Source organism: Erythrolamprus reginae, chromosome 1 (assembly GCF_031021105.1).
Source record: "Erythrolamprus reginae isolate rEryReg1 chromosome 1, rEryReg1.hap1, whole genome shotgun sequence".
Classification (NCBI taxonomy): Eukaryota; Metazoa; Chordata; class Lepidosauria; order Squamata; family Dipsadidae; genus Erythrolamprus; species Erythrolamprus reginae.
In genome coordinates, this window is record NC_091950.1 from 71,955,856 (window position 1) to 71,975,478 (window position 19,623).

Here is a 19,623-nt window from a genome sequence, read left to right on the forward strand (position 1 = left end):
GGTAGAAGGCAGTAGTTGCAGTGGGCATTAATATAACATTATACCATGGCATCGGATATAATGTATACAATATGATTTTTGCACCAGATGCATGCCATAATAATACATATAACAGTTTTATATAATAATATGGTCAATGAGAATGAAACAGTTAAGGAAGAAGCATGATCCAATGTCTTGGATCATGCTTGTTTTCTAGATAAATGCAATACTTTTATTGTAAAAAGATGGACCACATTTCAGGTCAAATTGCCCCCCCCCCTGTGGGGCGTAGCCCCCACATTGAGAATTACTGGGTTAAGCATTGCTTCAGTCTAATCTAACAAATACTTGTACAAATTAAGTTTCATAGTATATTTCTTTGCTTTGAATCTCTTCGCAAAAAAAGAACAGCTGCCTGATAATATGTGTATTTCTTTTCCTATAGAAACCAGTGATTTTCCATCTGAATGTTGCAGTGTGATGGCAGGAGGAACCCTGACTGGCTGGCATGCAGATGTAGCAACTGTAATGTGGAGACGGATGCTAGGAATTTTAGGAGATGTCAACTGCATTATGGACCCTGAAATACATGCTCAGGTTTTTGACTATCTTTGTGAACTCTGGCAAAATCTTGCTAAGGTACGGAGAGAATCTCAACTTGAAAAATAATTCTTTGGAATGATTATTTCAAAAATATCTTACTCATATAAACGTTTGTTACACTTTGGAATATTTTCAGATTAGAGATAATCTTGGAATTTCAATTGATAATATGATATCACCTTCTCCACCAATCTTAATTCCTCCATTGAGAATTCTTACTCCATGGCTTTTTAAGGTAATTTTAATTATCATTTGATTTTTTTTTTTAAACGATGCGATAGAACTTTGTTAATATTTTGACTTTCCTTTTCAATATTAGGCAACCATGTTGAGTGACAAGTACAAACAAGGCAAATTGCATGCTTATAAGCTCATTTGTAACACAATGAAGCGAAGGCAAGATGTTTCTCCAAATAGGGACTTTTTAATGCATTTTTACAATATAATGCATTGTGGACTGCTTCACGTTGATCAGGTAAGGGTTTCTATCTCACCTTACCTTCATCACAAAAATCCAATTTCCTTTTTTACTTAGTTTACAGGCAGTCATTATCCCTGTAATTGAGGCATCCATAAAAAGTCTTCTTGTTGCTTACATAATGTCCAAATACTGCTCAGCTCCTGCTGCTGAAAATATATTCTACTTCTCTTTCTACTCATTTTTGCAGGTTTACGTTTCAGGAGAAGCTCAGAAAAAAAATAACATCTTTTTCAGGATATTTCTTTCTTATTTTCTAAATTATTTATGAATGGCCAAAAAAGATCTTAAAAATCTTAGATATGTTTGAGAAGACATTTTAAAAAAACAGTTTAGATTAGTTTCCCTGACACTGGACAAGCTGAGGACATTGTCCACTATTACACAGATTTTTAAATATATATTTTTTAATTTGAATACAAATAATACAAAAATAATGCATATAAATCTAAATACAAAAAAGGGAGAATACAAATATTATAGTGCACCCCCCTCTCCCCGGAGACCTTTTATTTCCTTTTATTTCTTCTATATAACAACTAAAAGATATACAATATATTCCAAATGTTCCCTTATCTCCTCCAAAACACCATATATTCTTGAGCAGGTTTATTCCCTTTGCCTTCCATCAGGAGTGAAAAGCTACCGGTTCAGCCCAGTTTGGGCAAACCAGTAGTGGAGGCCACTGGTGGTTTGCAGAACCTGTAATGATGATTGCGCGAGGCTCTAGCAGACATCACCATTTTTAAAATCCTGTGCACATGTGCAAAGCCTCCTACGCATGTGCAGAGGGTAAAAACCGCTAGGGAAGGTTAGTAGATTTCACTGCTGCCTTCCACCAACACTGTTTTTATAAAATACCATGCTTTCTACCACTCATTTCTACCGCTATTACACAGACTTGAACTTAAATTTTATTTATTAAATTTTTATTTATTAAATTTGTATCCCGCCCCTCTCCGTAGACTCGGGGCGGAATATCAGGGCTTTCCCTTGTTCTTCCTGCTCAATATATCTGCTCCATATCTACTGCACAGTGCTCTCCCAATTTTCTGAAAAGGTCTCTAGTTCTTCAGAGAAATGGAATTGAAAAGAGGAATCTATTAATACTGGTGGATGCCATCCAATTACTAGACAAAAAAGTTGAAGTTATTTTAGGTGTGCTATTTTGAGTTGTGTATATGATTTCTATATCAGAAAAAGAAGTTTGTGTATAAATGAACTAGATGACAGAGATAAATATTCTAGACAAATATTCTTAATGATATTTCCTTGTCTATATTAAAGAGTTTTTAATATTTATTTAAATAATTATTAAATTATTAATTATTAAAATAATATTAAATTATTTCAGTTGCATCTGCAATGTAAAACAGTAAGGCTATAAGCAGCTTTTGTCTGAAAGAACTGCTTATAAGTGTACAAGTGTTCTAGGTAATCTACTCAGAATTTGACTGACAAATAATTTAGTTACAAGGTCTTTTTACCTTGTACATACTCTTTCTATTTTTTGCTAAACAATCTAATTACCATTTTATAACAGTTCTGGTAAAGCAGCATTTTCAGCATAATTACCAGAATTTATCATACTGCTGAATAAGATGTCTTCCCAGAAATCTAAGGGTCATTAGCAAAAATGAAACATTGGTTCCTGTAATATTATTCAGACTTCATCTTGTTATAGAGAGTTATTAGAGACTTTATTTTTCGAAAATAAAGTGTGCTTTGATATATTATATATGATATGATATTACATCCCTATTACTAACTAAACCATTTATAGGTAAAGTTCTAAATTTATTTTTGCTATACGTGGTTGGAAAAATGATGCCTTGTTAAACCTGATCATCTTGTAGAAATATATTTTGGGCATATCTCTCTCTGTTTAGTGGATGAAAGTTTGGAATGTTTTTCCCCCAAAAAAAGGTTAGGATGTCATATTCAACAATCACCAAAACTATAAAAAAGACAATAGCACCAACAGCCTCACTAGCAGGACAAAGAACAATTCCTGAAATGACCATTTGGACAACACAGTAAAAAAGATAGGTGCACAGGTTGTTTTTTCTTCCATTCTACCCACAAGAGGATGACATCCGGCAAGAGAACACAAAATCCCACAAATAAACTACTGGCTAGGGAGATGGTGTCACCAAAAGAACTTTGGTTTCCTCGACCACAGCCTACAATATCTCCAAGAAGGGCTTCTAGCAAGAGATGAGCTACACCTCACTAGAGCTGGGAAGAACCTCCTAGGAAATCAACTAGCCCATCTTATCAGGAGGGCTTTAAACTAGATCCGAGAGGGGCGGGTGACCAAACTAAGAGACTGAACAACGAACAAAATAAGGAAGGGGAACAAGTCAAGCCTACAAATCAATCAGAGGATATTTTTTTTTTTTATTTATGGTCAAAGACCATCAATATCATATTAATAATAATTAAAAGGAAAACGAACAGGAAACAGGACTTTTGGCTGAGCAACCAAGATTGACCTATTGTAACTATACAAGAGATGTACATATCTCGCTATGAAGGCACACATTTGCGACGAATCCCTGCTGCTGCCACGCAGAATCTGGCCATCTGTGCGGTAATCCTGGCCTGCTCATCCCCAAGCAACCACCGGAGATAGGCAATATCCGAGCGGCCAGGATATCCCTCAATAAGAGGTAGAATATGCTTTCTCCTAATGTCAGTGTAAAAGGAGCATCTCAGGAGCATGTGTCCCTCAGTCTCCACCTCTCCTGAGCCACAAGGGCAAAATCTTTCAGTGGCTGGAGTTCCCTTTTACTTGCCGTACAAAACGGCGGATGGAAACGCAAAATGGTTGAACAAACCAAATCACCATCACTCCAAAATAGGCAACCGAAACATTGCCCTTTTGCTCTATGCAGATGGCACCGTGATCCTCTCCAGGACGCCAGTAGGCCTTAAAAGAGCCTTGCGAGCCCTTCTTCAGTACTGTAATAACAATAACCTGAGTATAAATTATGAAAAAACAAAGATCATGGCTTTTGCAAAAAGGCCAAAAATTTACTAATGGTATCTTGATGGGCACAAAATAGAGCAGGTAACCACTTTTAAATACCCGGGGGTGGTCTTTCAGGCCAATGGCTCAAGGAAAGCACATGGAGAATCAGAGGATAAAAAATGTCCACCCAGAATCAGACACGAACAACTAAAATGCCTGTACACAAATGCACAAACAGGATGAACTGGAATTACTAATGCAGGAGGGTGAATACGATCTAATTGGAATAACAGAAAACTGGTGGGACGAAACACATGACTGGAACACACAGATAAAGGGTTACAATCTCCTTAAGAAAAATAGGTGAAGCAAGAAAGGAGGTAGAGTTGCACTACACATAAAAGAGCAATACACTGTCAGAGAGCTATATCCAACCAAAGAAGATAACCCCCTAGAAAGCATATGGGTTAACTTAAAAGAAAAAAAGGGCAACACTACAATAGGAGTATACTACAGGCCACCAAACCAAACTGATACAATGGACAACCTCTTTACAATCCAACTAACAGAAATAAGCAATAAGCACAACACAACAATAATGGGGGACTTTAACTACCCTGACATCAACTGAGAAACCAACTCAGCACCAAGCGGAAAGTCTAATAGATTTCTCACCAGTCTCGCAGATAACTTTCTAGCCCAAAAAGTGGAAACAGGAATCAGAGGGACTGCAATACTAGACCTAATACTAACAAGCAGGGAAGAAATGATATGCCTGCAGGAAGTTCACGTAAAGAATGAAGACATCAAATTCTTAGAAGCACTTAAATTAGGCAATCTCTACGTAACTCTGATTCAAAAAAGAAAGGAATGGTGGTATATATCAAGTGGTGATTAAATCTGAAACAAATATATAAAGACACAGAAAGAAGAAGAATAGCAATAGAGAGCTCAGTAAACCAGACAAAAATAGTATTTGTAGCTATCTATGCCCCAAACAATAGACAAAAATTCTATAAAAAGAGAAAAAATTTGGAATATTATAAAATTGGAATTTATTGTATGAGTGACTTGACAGAAGGAAATAAAATAATATATTAATCATTAGGATATCGTTATTAAGATAGTAAGGATAAGTAATTATAATACTTTATCATATCAATATTTAGAAATGTGAATGATGAGGCAGCAGCCATCTCGATCACCGGAACATAGAAACTTTAATAAAACCACTTAGCTTTCGTTAGCGTGCTGCTAACTTCGTCAGAGTTTTAAAATGCCGTGGGAGACAAACATCTTTATAAAGCATTACTCAGTCTGCTCATTGCCCGTGTCACGGGGCCACACCCTTCCCTCCCCCCTGCGGTAAGCCTAATTGTGGGTTTAATCATGCTGGCTGTAGGGAGACCTGCCGCTTTTACTCGTGTCTGTTTCCTTTTTCCCTCCCCAAGGGAGGGGGTGGAGTTGTGAGGCAATGCTTCGGAGGTGTTTGGTATTCCTTTCTTCCCACCATTGTCGTTGTTACTTTTTATAATGGTACATGTCTGCTCTTGCAATTTTTTTACCCATGTCCTCGTCCTAGGTCTACACTGTTCTAATCCCCCCTTGTCCTCTATGTCAGACTTAAATTGTGCCCCTCCACCTCTACCTCCGTATTGCTCCAGTATGTTCCCTTGTTTCTCATGGGGGGTTATCCCACCCTCATTTGGCTGGTTTCTATGTCTGGCCTGGGGAATTCTGCTGGGGGCTGTGTCCAATCTTAATGACCCATCTCCTTTAAGTCGTTGTTGGTGCCTTAAAGCCTGGTATGCCGATGGCATATCGATGTGTCTATTTAAAGAATTTTCATTCGAGAACCAGGCTTCTTTTAGGAGGCGACCTCCCTTGGTTTCATCCCGTGCCAGAATCTCAGTTCCCTGGAAGTCAAAGCCGTGACCTTGCTCCTCCATGTGTATCCAAATCTGGGAGCGCTGTTCCTGACGCCGGACCGCTAGTTTGTGTTCATGTACACGGGTTCTCAACCTTTTAGCTGTTTCACCCACATAGTGGTGTGTACAATTACTGCAGTTTATACGGTAAATTACCGAGGAAGACTCCTCCTTCACTAGGGTTTCCTTCGGGCGCATTACTGATTTTCTCAAAGTTTGATCCGGCCTATGCGCTACTTTGACCCCGTGGGGTGCCAGTATGCGTGCAGCTGTTTCGGATACCCCTTGTATGTACGGGAGTACCCTCCACGCTGATGTTTCGTTTGTGCTTTCAGTAGACTGCCGGAGTCTAGGTGTAACGCATCGTTGGATAAAATCCCTCGAGTAACCATGACGTATACAAGTTTGGTAAAGATACGCTCGTTCTTTTTGTTTGGCTGCCCGTGTACTACAATGGGTATTTATCCTGTTGAATAATGTCCGTATGCAGCTGACTTTATGTGCGTTGGGGTGGTTGCTTTCGTTATGTAACATGCGATCCATGCTGGTGGTCTTGCGGTACACCTCCGTGTCGATGCTTCCATCCGGGTTCCGGTTAATCTGTACATCTAGAAAGGCCAGTTTGCCATTGGCCTCCTCCTCCGCCGTAAACTGAATATCCGGATATATGGAATTAAGAATTCCCATGAACTTGATTTTATCCCGTTGTTTGATGATGGTAAACGTGTCATCGACATAGCGTGTCCAGAACTTAGGTTTGTATATTTCCATGGCTTCTCTTTCCAATTGCTGGAGAACTGCTTCTGCAATCACGCCCGAAATTGGGGATCCCATCGGCGTGCCCTTTACTTGTTCGTATATCTGGCCGTTGAATGTGAAGTATGTTTTTAGGCAGAATTTCAATAGTTGGATGAGGTCATCCGTGCTGGGGGCCTTACAGTGTCTTGGTTCAGTTGTTACCAACAACTTGTTACCAACAAGGACAAGGGGGGGATTAGAACAGTGTAGACCTAGGACGAGGACATGGGTAAAAAAATTGCAAGAGCAGACATGTACCATTATAAAAAGTAACAACGACAATGGTGGGAAGAAAGGAATACCAAACACCTCCGAAGCATTGCCTCACAACTCCACCCCCTCCCTTGGGGAGGGAAAAAGGCAACAGACACGAGTAAAAGCGGCAGGTCTCCCTACAGCCAGCAGGATTAAGCCTCACAATTCCACCCCCTCCCTTGGGGAGGGAAAAAGGCAACAAACACGAGCAAAAGAGGTAGATCTCCCTTTAGCCAGCATGATTAAACCCACAATTAGGCTTACCGCAGGGGGGAGGGAAGGGTGTGGCCCCGTGACGCGGGCAATGAGCAGACTGAGTAATGCTTTATAAAGATGTTTGTCTCCCACGGCATTTTAAAACTCTGACGAAGTTAGCAGCACGCTAACGAAAGCTAAGTGGTTTTATTAAAGTTTCTATGTTCCGGTGATCGAGATGGCTGCTGCCTCATCATTCACGTATGTACCTGGAACTCGCATTTTTAGGACTATTCTTGATATTTAGAAATATCAATTGTAACAGTATTGTAACAGTATTACAATTAAGATCTTTAGAGATATGTTGACTATAATGATAGTAGAAATAGGTAAAAATAGTAAATAAGTGTAAAATATTAGTCGATATATGTACCATAAAATACCCTAGAGGTATTTATGTATGTTGTGTTTTTGATTTGTATTGTACAATATTTCATTTGTTTGTTTGTTTCTTTTATGTTTTTAAAATTTATAAATGAATTAAAACATTTTTTAAAGGAAAAATGTTGGATTATTCTTAAAATATATTCAGTTTCATTAAAATGATTTCATAATGAGCCTCCTGGTTTTTTTTATTTAGTGAATTTTTTTTATTTAGTGAATTATATATTTTGAAAGAATCTTTTAGTGTGACACCATAATTCTATCTAGTATTATAAGATGTTGCACAGATTTGCCTAAATTTTAATTGGCAGTTTATAAAAGAGGTGGAAGAATAAATAAATTCTTAGTGACTAAAGTCAGTACAGAGCAAGATTTTGGTATCCTAAACCATTTCCAGCAGCATAAGTTGAAAAATATGAGCAAATGAGGTATTAGTCAAGGTTGAAAAACTCCATACCATTCAGTGTCAACTATACTTTTAAGGTGTTTTTTCCTGTTTTCCAGTATTTTTAGTTCGTATGGAAGAATGAATGAATGTATACTTAGGACCATGCTTTTGTTTAATGGCTGTAGATTCTTTTAACAAACTCCACAAAAATATTACAAAATCAGGTCTGGTCACAATGTCTCTACATATGACTATAACTAATAACCATTACATTGTCAGAGTGGCAGCACTTGGATTTCTGAGTGTACTTAACTTGTCCTATGCTTAACAACCAAGTTATCAGTCCCATTTGTGATCACTAAATGAGGACTATTTATATTAAAGTATGATTAATGTGAAACATTTTTGAAAAAAAATAAGTTCATTCCATTCTGATACTTTCCTGTATTTATGTTTAACACATTATCACATTATCTATCAATTTCCTTGATAGACAATCAAAATCTTGTGTTTCTTTTCCTCCAAGGACATTGTCAATACAATCATAAAGCACTGTTCTCCACAATTTTTTTCTCTTGGTTTGCCTGGTGCTACCATGTTGATAATGGATTTCATTGTAGCTGCTGGCAGAGTAGCGGCATCATCTTTTCTCAATGTAAGTTTATTCTTTTTCAAGCATTGCTATTTAATATTAATTTTTCTATAATAATAAAAGTTATGGTAAGTTGCAAAGTTTATTATTAAACTATTAAATTATTTATTAATTAAAACTCTTCATAGCAAGAAGCTTATAACTTTATCGGCAACCTAGTATATTATGTACAAAGTACTTTCATAATCCTTTTATTATAATATCAAATATTCAATATGTAAAACTGATTGTGTCTTCCTAAATAAAGTTGCTGAATTATTTTACAAGTTAGGCTACGTTTTAATTTAAAGTGGCAAACAGGTGGTGGTGGTGGGGGTTCAAAATGATGTTTGCTAAAATGATAGCAGGAGTATTTAGTATAATGTATCCAATGGAAGAGATGGTAGATGGAGAGCTAAGAATATTAAACAACAAAGCAGAAGGGGAACAAATATAATGAAATTAATATAAATAGTAAAGGCTCTTATTCAATTTTGTTTGTGATTAAATACTAACTCAAATGTTACTAACATATCATATTTTTATTTATTACTCAGGCACCAAGACTCGAAGCACAAATTCTCTTAGGCTCTCTAGTGTGTTTACCCAATTTATATTGTGAATTGCCAGCATTGCACCCAAACACTCCTGATATTGTTGTGTCTCAGTTTACAGAAGTAAAGGTAGGTTTTTAAATCCCTATGTTTGTCAGGGTTCTAAGTCACAGACCCAGTGGCAATCAAAACTCCAGGGCCAAGGTGTTCCTCAAAGTCCAAATTTATTGGACTTGCCATATTGACACATTTGGTGAACACCTGACTCGGAAGGTCCCAAATTAAAATCAAAGTTCTTTCTCCCAATCCACATGTCCATCACATGGTCTAACTTGGTCACAAACCCAACTACAGTTGGTTTCAATCCATGCCTCCGCAGCATCTGGTGAGAACATCATTGGTTCCCAAAAGAAAGAATTTTATTTTGGTTACAAGTCCCCAGCTATTATTATTATTATTATTATTATTATTATTATTATTATTATTATTATTATTTATTGGATTTGTATGCCGCTCCTCTCCGCAGACTCGGGGCGGCTAACAACAGTGATAAAAAACAGCATGTAACAATCCAATACTAAACAACTAAAAAAAACCTTATTATAAAACCAAACATACATACAAACATACCATGCGTAAATTGGAAGGCCTAGGGGGAAATAATATCTCAGTCCCCCCGTGCCTGATGGCAGAGGTGGGTTTTAAGAAGCTTACGAAAGGCAAGGAGGGTGGGGGCAATTCTAATCTCTGGGGGGAGTTGGTTCCGAAGGGCCGGGGCCGCCACAGAGAAGGCTCTTCCCCTGGGTCCTGCCAAACGACATTATTTAGTTGACGGAACCCGGAGAAGGCCTAACTGGTTGCTGGGATTCGTGCAGCAGAAGGCGGTCCCTGAGATAATCTGGTGCCATGAAGGGCTTTATAGGTCATAACCAACACTTTGAATTGTGACCAGAAACTGATCAGCAACCAATGCAGATTGGTGTTGGTGTAACATGGGCATATTTCTACTAGCTATCTCTACTTCCCCCATCCATTCCCACAGTTCCAACCAGCCTTGCTGTGGCAGCCCTGAAGACGCTCCAAAGTGGCTTCTAAAGTTGCTGTGGTTAGCAATGGTTTAAAAGAAACCAGTTCTATATATCACATTTATGGATGATGTTTCTGTTGTCAGTAAATCAAAATTAGGATAAATCATAAGAAATGTTAACATTTCTGATCTCAGGTTATTTATATGATAATATTGAGTAGCTTATGTTAAATTGTTTAAATAAAAATACGTAAATAAAAAATAAAATAAAAATTCTTGTGGTAATTTTCCCATGCAAGCAGGAATTTGAAGCCTTTACTGTCTTCCTCTTTCTCACTATTAGAGGAGTTTAACTCATTCCAGAACACTTTAAAATAGAATATTTTAAAATTAGTTTAAAAGAATAAAGGTGGTAGCTGGAGGTGGAGTGGTTATTATATGAAGAAACAAGGTGACCGTGATAATGTATATGGAGATTGTCAATCATCCAGGTCATGGTTTTGCCAAAGCTACTTTTCAAAAGGCAACTCAACTTTGGAGAAACAAAACAATCACTTCAACTATACATGGTACAACATAGGAGAACAAACCCATCAGGACAACAGCTGTCCATCTGCATTTGGAAGACAAAGATCACTCTTTTGAAGGCAGCAAAGTCCACATTCTGGACAGAGAGGACCATTGATTTGAAAGGAGTCAAAGAAGCCATCTTGTTAAAATTGAACAGCCCTCTCTCAACTGAGGGAAAGGGATATAATATCTCTTTGTCTACAACAGTGTTTCCCAACCTTTTTTTGAGCCGCGGCACATTATTCACATTTACAAAATCCTGGGGAACATTGAGACGGGGGGGGGGGGAACTTTGGACAAAAAAAATTCTCTTCCTCCCTTTCACTCTATTTCTCTCTCTCCCTCTTTCTTTCCCCCTCTCTCTCCATCTCTCTTTGTTTCTCCCTTCCTTCCTCTCTTTTTTGTCCTCCTCTCTCCCTCCTTCCCTCCCTCAATGTCTTTCCCTCACCCTCCTTCCCCCCTCTTTCTCTCTCTCTCTTGCTTTCTCTCTCTCTCTTGCTGTCTTTCTCTCTTTCTCTCTCCCCCCTCTCTCTCCCTCTCTTTCCTTCTCTTACTATCTCTCTCTCTTTCTGTCTCCCCTCTCTCCCTCTCTCTTTCTCTCTCTCCCTCTCTCCCTCTCTCTCTCTCTCTCTCTTGCTGTCTTTCTCTCTTTCTCTCTCCCCCCTCTCTCTCCCTCTCTTTCCTTCTCTTACTATCTCTCTCTCTTTCTGTCTCCCCTCTCTCCCTCTCTCTTTCTCTCTCTCCCTCTCTCCCTCTCTCTCTCTCCCTCTCTTGCTATCTCTTTCTCTCCCCCCTCTCCCTCTCTCTTTCTCTCTCTCCCTTTCTTGCTATCCCCCTCTCTCTTTCTCTCTGTCCCTCTATTGCTACCCCCCTCTCTCCCTCTCTCTTTCTCTCTCCCTCTCTTGCTATCTCTTTCTATCCCCCCTCTCTCCCTCTCTTTTTCTCTCAGCAGCGGCAGCAGGGTGATCAGCTGTGAGGCGGAGCTCCGGAACCGAGGCACCGACGGCGGCGGCTAGACATGTTGCTAGACGCCGTACATGCTGGCGTTGCGCTGGGCATGGACGTGGGGCTGGAACCTCCGTTCCAGCCCAGCCAGCAGACAAGTGCCAGCCACGCAATTCCAGCATGTCCAGCCGCCGCCGGTCGGAGCCTCCGTTCCGGAGCTCCGCCTCACAGCTGACCACCCTGGCGCCGCCCCACGGCTACTGCCCGCTGCTGCTGCCGCCGCCATAACTCTCCCACTGCGCGCCGCCCTCCCGCTGCCGCTGCCCTCCCACCAGGAAAGCTCCAGCCGTGCGGGGCGCTGCAGCTGCCGGAAAACTTGGAAGGCACAAATAATGAAGCTCAGGTTCCGGTCTCACAACTTTTTGATCTTCGCAAAAAGTTGCGAGACCAGAAGCTGAGCTTTTTTCTTCACGGCACACCTGACCATGTATCGCGGCACACCAGTGTGCCGCGGCACACCGGTTGGGAAACACTGGTCTACAACACAGTTCTTTCAGCAGTCCCAAGAAAATCCCACACCCATTTGCACTCTGATTCAGGAGATTATGAGGCTATGGATAAACCCCCAAAGTAGTCTCAATGATCCTCAGTGAGCTAATGACTTTCAGAGTGCTAATGACCAAATGATTGCAAGGAATATAAATCCTTCCGTTCTCCACCATTCAGTCAGAACTGAAGAAGCTTCTTGGATGAGAAGTGAAACATTTTGAAGGGGAAAAAAACCTAAGAAAGTCTAGTTGATTTTTGAAAAGCACCCTTGGGATAGGGAATGGAAAGTGTATTTCACTGGATGACCCAAATTGTCTGCATACATATACAGCTGAAATACTTAAAAATATAAATCAATTTTCCATTTTTGAGATTTGTAAATTACTGATTTTTTAAATATTACGTTAAGCTGTTTAGAAATAACTTATCTTGAATGTTCTTCCTTTAGGAACTGGTTATCAAAACAATATTAAGCTCTGCAAAAGAGGAGCCATCAGGACCTGCAAGGTATAATAAACAAGAAATGTTCAAAAACATTTTATGAATCGGTTAATTCACGTACTTGGTTAAATTATTAAATATGTTGTGAATTTTTTTTAACATTTCTTAACATTTTAGAAGCAATAATACCTAGTTTTAAAAGTTGTAGCAGAATATTTAGTGAAGAAAATACCAATATACAGTGAATATATGTTGGCATTTGTTTCACTAAATATTCTGCCACAATGTTTTAATTTTTAAAAAAATGTAGCCAAAACTAGTCTTTTACAAATAGTAAATGCAATCCATTGAACGTTTCCATAATCAGAACAACTGGTTTCTCCTCCCCAATTTTAAAGGGTTTGCGTAACCATAGGAACAGAACAAATGATAGTCTGGATTGTTAATGAGAGAACTTGTGACATTAGTTTCCTTCACCGGATTTGTTGATAGAAACTTTTCTTGATCAAAATATCTTTACTTAAATTAGAAAACATAGCAGGGCATAAGATCTAACTCTGTTTAAGAAAATATAATATATCACAGTTTTTCACTCCTTGATATTATCAGGTACAGTAGTTTAATATAAATCTAACCTTTTTTTGTAGATGTGTTGCTATTTGTAGCCTTGGCATTTGGATCTGTGAAGAACTAGTACATGAAACCCATCATCCTCAGATTAAGGAAGCTCTGAATGTAATCTGTGCTTCATTGAAGGTAAGTATGTAATCCTTAGAACATGACAACTGAACTGAGATATGACATTAGTTTAATATTTTTATTCTTGTATGGACAGTTTTTAATATATTTTAGGCATATTTTCAAATTTGTAGCTTATTGAAGTTTTTTCATACAACTTCTCACAAATTTAATGCTATGATGCCAGGGCCTATCTACTTTGTTTCCTTCTCCTATGTATGGATGGTATGCTGTAATGTGTGGCCATAACAGCTCAATAAATTTAAGGTTCTACTAGAACTGAAATCCTATTGGAGAGGTTCTGGAGACCCTGCTTCTGCTACTACCATTCTGCCTTGTTGCTTGGTCTCATATTTACTGCACCAATAGCTGATAGCTGTGCAAGCAGATAGAGGGAATATTGTTGGTAGGATTGTTATTTGTCTGTGTGGTTGCCACTAATGCAGAAATTGGTGAGAATTGTGACAATAAACTAGTGCTTCTCAAATAGTGGGGTGGGCCCCCTTGGGGGTGTGTGCAGAGCAATGCCAGGGGGTGCGCATGTTCCCCAGGGAACATGCTTTTTTTTTTTTTGCACCAGGGAGTAGAGGGTTTTTGCATTGAACAATAGCACACAACACAGAGCAGGAGATATGAAGTGTAGATAACAAACCCTTAAGAGACACCATGTAAAAATATTGAACAAGGATGAAAAGAAAGGAGGAGAGAGATGGAGATTATGAGACAAATGTAAGTCTCCCGAAAGCTAAGATGAGGAAATATGATGAAGTATGTAGCACTTGACTTCACTGTGACTATGGTGGGGGACAAGGAAAGACCGGTATGTTTACTGTGTCTAAAAATGTTGGCAGCGGACAGCATGAAGCTAAATAAATTAAGGTGTCACTTAAACACATTATACCCCAATCATGCTGATAAGCTGGTTAATTTTTTTCAGCAAAAACATGCCGAATATTGCAAACAATCGTCCTAGGGAAGAGTTGGGGGATCACAAAATGTTTACTTCTTCCTGGGGGGGGGCAGGGGGGGCATAACAGAAAATAATTGAGGAGCACTTCAATAGACCATCAGAGATTGCATTCATGGAAGTAGAATATTTTACTATTTTAAAGCAGGCAATCTGTTTGTTTTTACTAACCATCAATTGTTCTGCCGGCGTGTCTCAACCGCCTGTAATTACAGGGTAATTAGTCCAGAAAGACACACACCAAACGATGAAAGGAAAACCCAAAAGTTTTTATAAACAAAAACAAACAGCTCCCTTTTTAAATGTCAAAGGGATTTTCTGGTACAAGGCACAGGTTAAATGTAGTCCAATTGCTCACCCAATAACTGGGAAATTGAGTCCAATTCTAAAGTCCAGAGAGTCCACACACACAATCCTGAAGAGCAAAAACCACGATCTTGACGAAACAATGAATCACATAAACTGCCATGAGGCTAAAACACCAGACTGCACTTTTATCTGTAGCACTAATTACAGCAGCCCCACCCAACCACAGGTGGCCTCATTTTCTCTTGTAATAATCCTTCAGTTGTTGTCTCCTATGCATCACTCTACGCATGCGTGGATGTGTAATTAATTCTTGTTCAGAATCCAGGGATGATATAGATGACTGATTCCTCCTGGGCTGTCTGCCAAACTCCCCTCTTCCCTGTCACTCACACTTCCTTGGTCAGAGGAGACTTCGTCGGCAGATTCCACTGGGAGCAAAACAGGCCTGCAGCATGTGGATGTCTCCCCCACATCTACCTCCACATTCCTTGGGGCAGGAGCTGGACCAGAGCTAACCACAACATCAATAATGCTATTTTAATTTAAATTTTAGTCATAAATAATAATGCGTTAATTTAATTGGCTATGGTGATTCTCAGTCATCCAGGTCATGGTTGTACCAAAAATGCGTTTTCAGAAGGCAACTGGATTTTCTTTGTTTTTCCTTGAAGATGTTTTGCTTCTCATCCAAGAAGCTTCTTCACTTCTGAAGAGAACCAGCCTGGTTGAACTGAACTGAAAAAGTTTCTTGGATGAGAAGCAAAACATCTTCAGGGAAAAACAAAGAAAGTCCAATTGCCTTTTGAAAGAGCACATTTAGGAGCTTAATTTAATTCTTTTATTTATTTTATTAATTAAAAATTAACAAATGTTACTTGCATTTTTGGACATGGATCAATGCAGCCCATTGATCATGTGTTTTATGTTATGTGACTCTGTATATGTATTTGAGTTTGAAATCCCCAATTTAGTCTAAATAATGCTTAACTTTGCATAAATTGTCCTTTGATAGTTTCAAAAAGTAGAATTTTAAATTAAAAATAGAGTGTAATTTTAAAACAGTATATACAGTGAAAAAATAATAATTGAGATACTCTTGTACAATTTGGAAACTGTAAAGCTTAAAAACTGTTTGTGGTAAACAATTGGGCATTTATTTGGAACGTATATTATTAAAAGAATGTTGGTTCATTTTCTAGTGAAGAAATATGAATATGTATACAAAATGCTTTATAACTTGACAGTTTTATTGACAGACAGTATGTACACTATTAGAATGAAATAGCAGTTGACAAAAGCAAATTGCAGGCTTAAAACAGATGAACAACACTTTTTGAAATCCAACCAAGCTGTCAAAGTACAGGAAACATTTATTTCTTCTAGACAGCATGAAGTCACAATTTTTCTGATTCAACTGTATTGAAAGCCTGGGCAAAAAGATCCTAACCACTCCTATCAACTGCTGCAGTTAGCAGCTGTGTTGCACACTGCTCCAAAATAACATGTCTTTTGAATGGGTAGAAAGTCTTATTATGCTGCAGAAAGTATCATTCAAACAATTTTTTAAAAAAAATAGGTGAACTCCCATGAACTCTGCTTTAAGCAGAAGCTGAAAATCCATCTTAAAATTTCATTGACTCAAAAATTCCTATACCAAGCAATAGCTGGATTTAGAAAGCCCCATAGTCTTCCATTTTATGAATCAGAGATTCAGTTTAGTGTATCCAGTTACTCTCAGAAGACAGAATGAACCTTTCTGGGTCCAACCTTAGATGCTATATGTGAAAAATATTGAACTAGTTGCATTTGAGGAGCTCCAACCTGAACTGGAGGTAGTAGCCTTTTTCACTTCCAAGCAACTAAAACTTAGGGTATGTTATCAGTGATTCAGAAGATTACATCCACACTTTTAAGTAATATTAATTGATTACTGTTGCCCTAATTAAATTTCTCACTTTAACTGTATGCCTTAAAAAAACCTATTTCTGTCCATTGACCTTAAATCTTCCTGTGTTTAATTTCAGTCAATGACCTCAGGTTTTAACATTATGGGTAAAAAAAGAAAGTGTCTTCTCTCTTCGCTTTATTTATACTAGGCATTATTTTATATGGCTTTCTACAGTCACTTGCATTTATTCTAAGCTAAATAACTTCTAAATATTTCCTTATAGGGGAAATATTTTTAACAGCATCTGTAAAATGAGTTGACATTTCCATTGAGATATCCCCCATGAATTATTTATAAAACTAATGATGGTGGTGTAAAAATAAATAACTATATGGCATTCAGTAATGTTCTTTTTGTGTTTTGTTTTGTTTTTTAGTTTCCAAATAAAACAGTTGCACATGTGGCTTGCAATATGCTTAATATGCTGGTTCATTATGTACACAGGCTACAATTGTACCAGTCTGATTCACCATTAAAAATAATTCAAGTAAGTAAAAGTAAAAGATATATTTGAACATGGATTTTCATATAATAATATATAGTAAATAGCATTTTAAGGAAGCATATGTACTTTTCAGCTTTTTATCTAAAGTCAGAATATGGATAAGATTCATTTAAAATGAACCAATTAGTTGTGGCCATTTACAATAAGATACCGCAGATGTTCAATCTTTTCCATAAGAGAAACGAAAAGTAGTGTCACAATTGTAATTTTTTTTAAAGTGATCTGACGTAATGAAAAATAGGAACATTTTAACGTTTAATATGAAGTATATGAAGAAAAATTTAATATCTTTCAATGTCATTTCAATGTTTTGCCATAACAGTAAGAGCTTTTAAAATACACCAGTACAAAGCACATATTGGATCCAGTCCTTGGAGAGGAGCGGCATATCAATCAATCAATCAATCAATCAATCAAATAAATAAATAAATAAATATTTTAAAATACATTACACTGACTCGCACTGAATCAAGATGACTGATTTCTGGGTAAATGTGATTAATATCAATTTTTATAAAACTAATACCAGTAATTCTTGAATACTGATATTTTGACATTATTCAGTTTCATAAGCAGCTTCCAAACAATAGCCTAAGACAGTGATGGCTAACCTTTTTTCCTTAGGTGCCGAAAGCACATGCACATGCATTATCGCACACATCTGCGTGCCCACAACCATGAGGCAATGCCCTACCCACATGATCCCCGCTCTTATCTCTCTGCATGTACATGCGCCCCTCCCACACTCCACGTGCAGCGCCCCCCCCTTGCCCCATTTTGACCTCGCATCCCAAAATGCCACTGGGTAGAGGGGAAGCCTCACATCTCAAAACAGCACTGGAGGAGAAATAAGCCTCCCAAAACAGCGCTGAGAGGGGGGGCAAGCCTCAAAAACCCAAAAATCAGCTGGCCGGTATTCGCGTGCTTGGTGAAGCTGAGCTGAGTGACACTTCCTGCAGAGAGGTCTCCGCATGCATGATAGGTCCGCAACACAGACCTTAGACTTTGAAGAGGTTAATCATTTTAAATAATTGCTATATAAGATCACAGTGATTATACAGAACAGAATGAAATAGCTGTTTTGATTTAACAATGCTAAATTAAAACTGCATAGAAAAATTAATTATGCAATAATTAATTTACAAACAAGAATCTATGTGCCTTAAACAATACAAAAGATATCTCCATATAACACAAATTTTATTCACCAGTAAAGGCAATTGCACATACAATATGCAAAACTAAAAACAGCCTCATTTTTCTTGTTCAAAAAAATGTTAAGCTTAAAGATAGACCTACCGTATATACTGTATATTATTAAAACAATTTTTGAACCATGGTACAGATAGTCTTTGACTTGTAACAGTTCGTTTAGTGGCTGTTTCAAGTTACATCTACACTGAAAAAAGTGGCATGTGACAATTTTTCACACTTACGACCATTGCAGCACCCATGGTCAGATGATCAAAATACAGCTGTTTGGCACTGACTCACATTTATGATGGTTGCAGTATCCTAGATTGATGTGATCTCCTTTTGTGACCTTCTGACAAGCAAAATCAAAGGGGAAGCCATATTTACTTAGCAACCGTATTGGTAACTTAACCTGTACAATGATTCATTTAACAACTATAGCAAGAAAGGTTGTAAAACGGGGCAAAATTCACTTAACCCATTTCTTAGCAACAAAAATCTTGGGCTCAATTTTGGTCATATGTTGAGGATTACCTGTACTTTAACCAGGCTAACTTACAGAATGTGTCCAAAATCTGGGACCCATGATTCCAATGAAATGAAATTTGGCAAATATTATAAAACATTTCATGACATAAACGTTAACATAAAACAGTTAAGACAAAATGTCATAGAACATTTCCTCTGCTGGTGTTTGACTGTGCTATGTTACAGTTCAACATTTGCTATTTTCAAAACATCCCTAAATATATCCCAGCTGGTCTACTGAAGATAGTACACTAGAGTTTTGAAGTCATTGTTGAAGGCATTGAGGAATCTAGTAAAGAAATATTTCTGAAAGGATAACCCAACAGGTCATTGGTAGCCTCATTGCTTTTTTAAAATATGTTTTATTATCCGTAGATATTGATAGCTACCATCACTTATCTCTTGCCCAGTACAGAAGCTTCTTCTTATGAGCAAGATAAAAGGGTAAGCAGATTTATTTTATGTTACTCTATTGCAATGTATGTTTTCGACAAGGTAAAATTGAAGAAGTACAGGTAGTTTGGGTTGTAAATGAAGCCTTGAAGTATATGTTCAAATTGCACATGAAGGCTTCAGATCCATTGTTCCTGGATGGACAAGTTCCCCCTCATTTGTGTTGTATCCTCATGGATACTTTCCCAATCTCACCACCAATTCCATTTCACTTAATTA

General features: G+C 38.0%; 1 protein-coding gene across 7 annotated transcripts in view; it reads left to right on the forward strand.

The window, feature by feature from the left end:
* RALGAPA1 (Ral GTPase activating protein catalytic subunit alpha 1) overlaps positions 1–19,623 on the forward strand; it is a 141,094-nt gene that overhangs the window by 65,600 nt on the left and 55,871 nt on the right. For all 7 annotated transcript variants that reach the window (XM_070755479.1, XM_070755460.1, XM_070755496.1 and 4 more), the window contains 9 exons: positions 428–621; positions 722–820; positions 905–1,060; positions 8,572–8,700; positions 9,234–9,359; positions 12,770–12,828; positions 13,410–13,518; positions 17,101–17,211; positions 19,327–19,395. In XM_070755479.1, the coding sequence (XP_070611580.1) occupies positions 428–621; positions 722–820; positions 905–1,060; positions 8,572–8,700; positions 9,234–9,359; positions 12,770–12,828; positions 13,410–13,518; positions 17,101–17,211; positions 19,327–19,395 (1,052 nt within the window). The remainder of the gene's footprint in view (positions 1–427; positions 622–721; positions 821–904; positions 1,061–8,571; positions 8,701–9,233; positions 9,360–12,769; positions 12,829–13,409; positions 13,519–17,100; positions 17,212–19,326; positions 19,396–19,623) is intronic.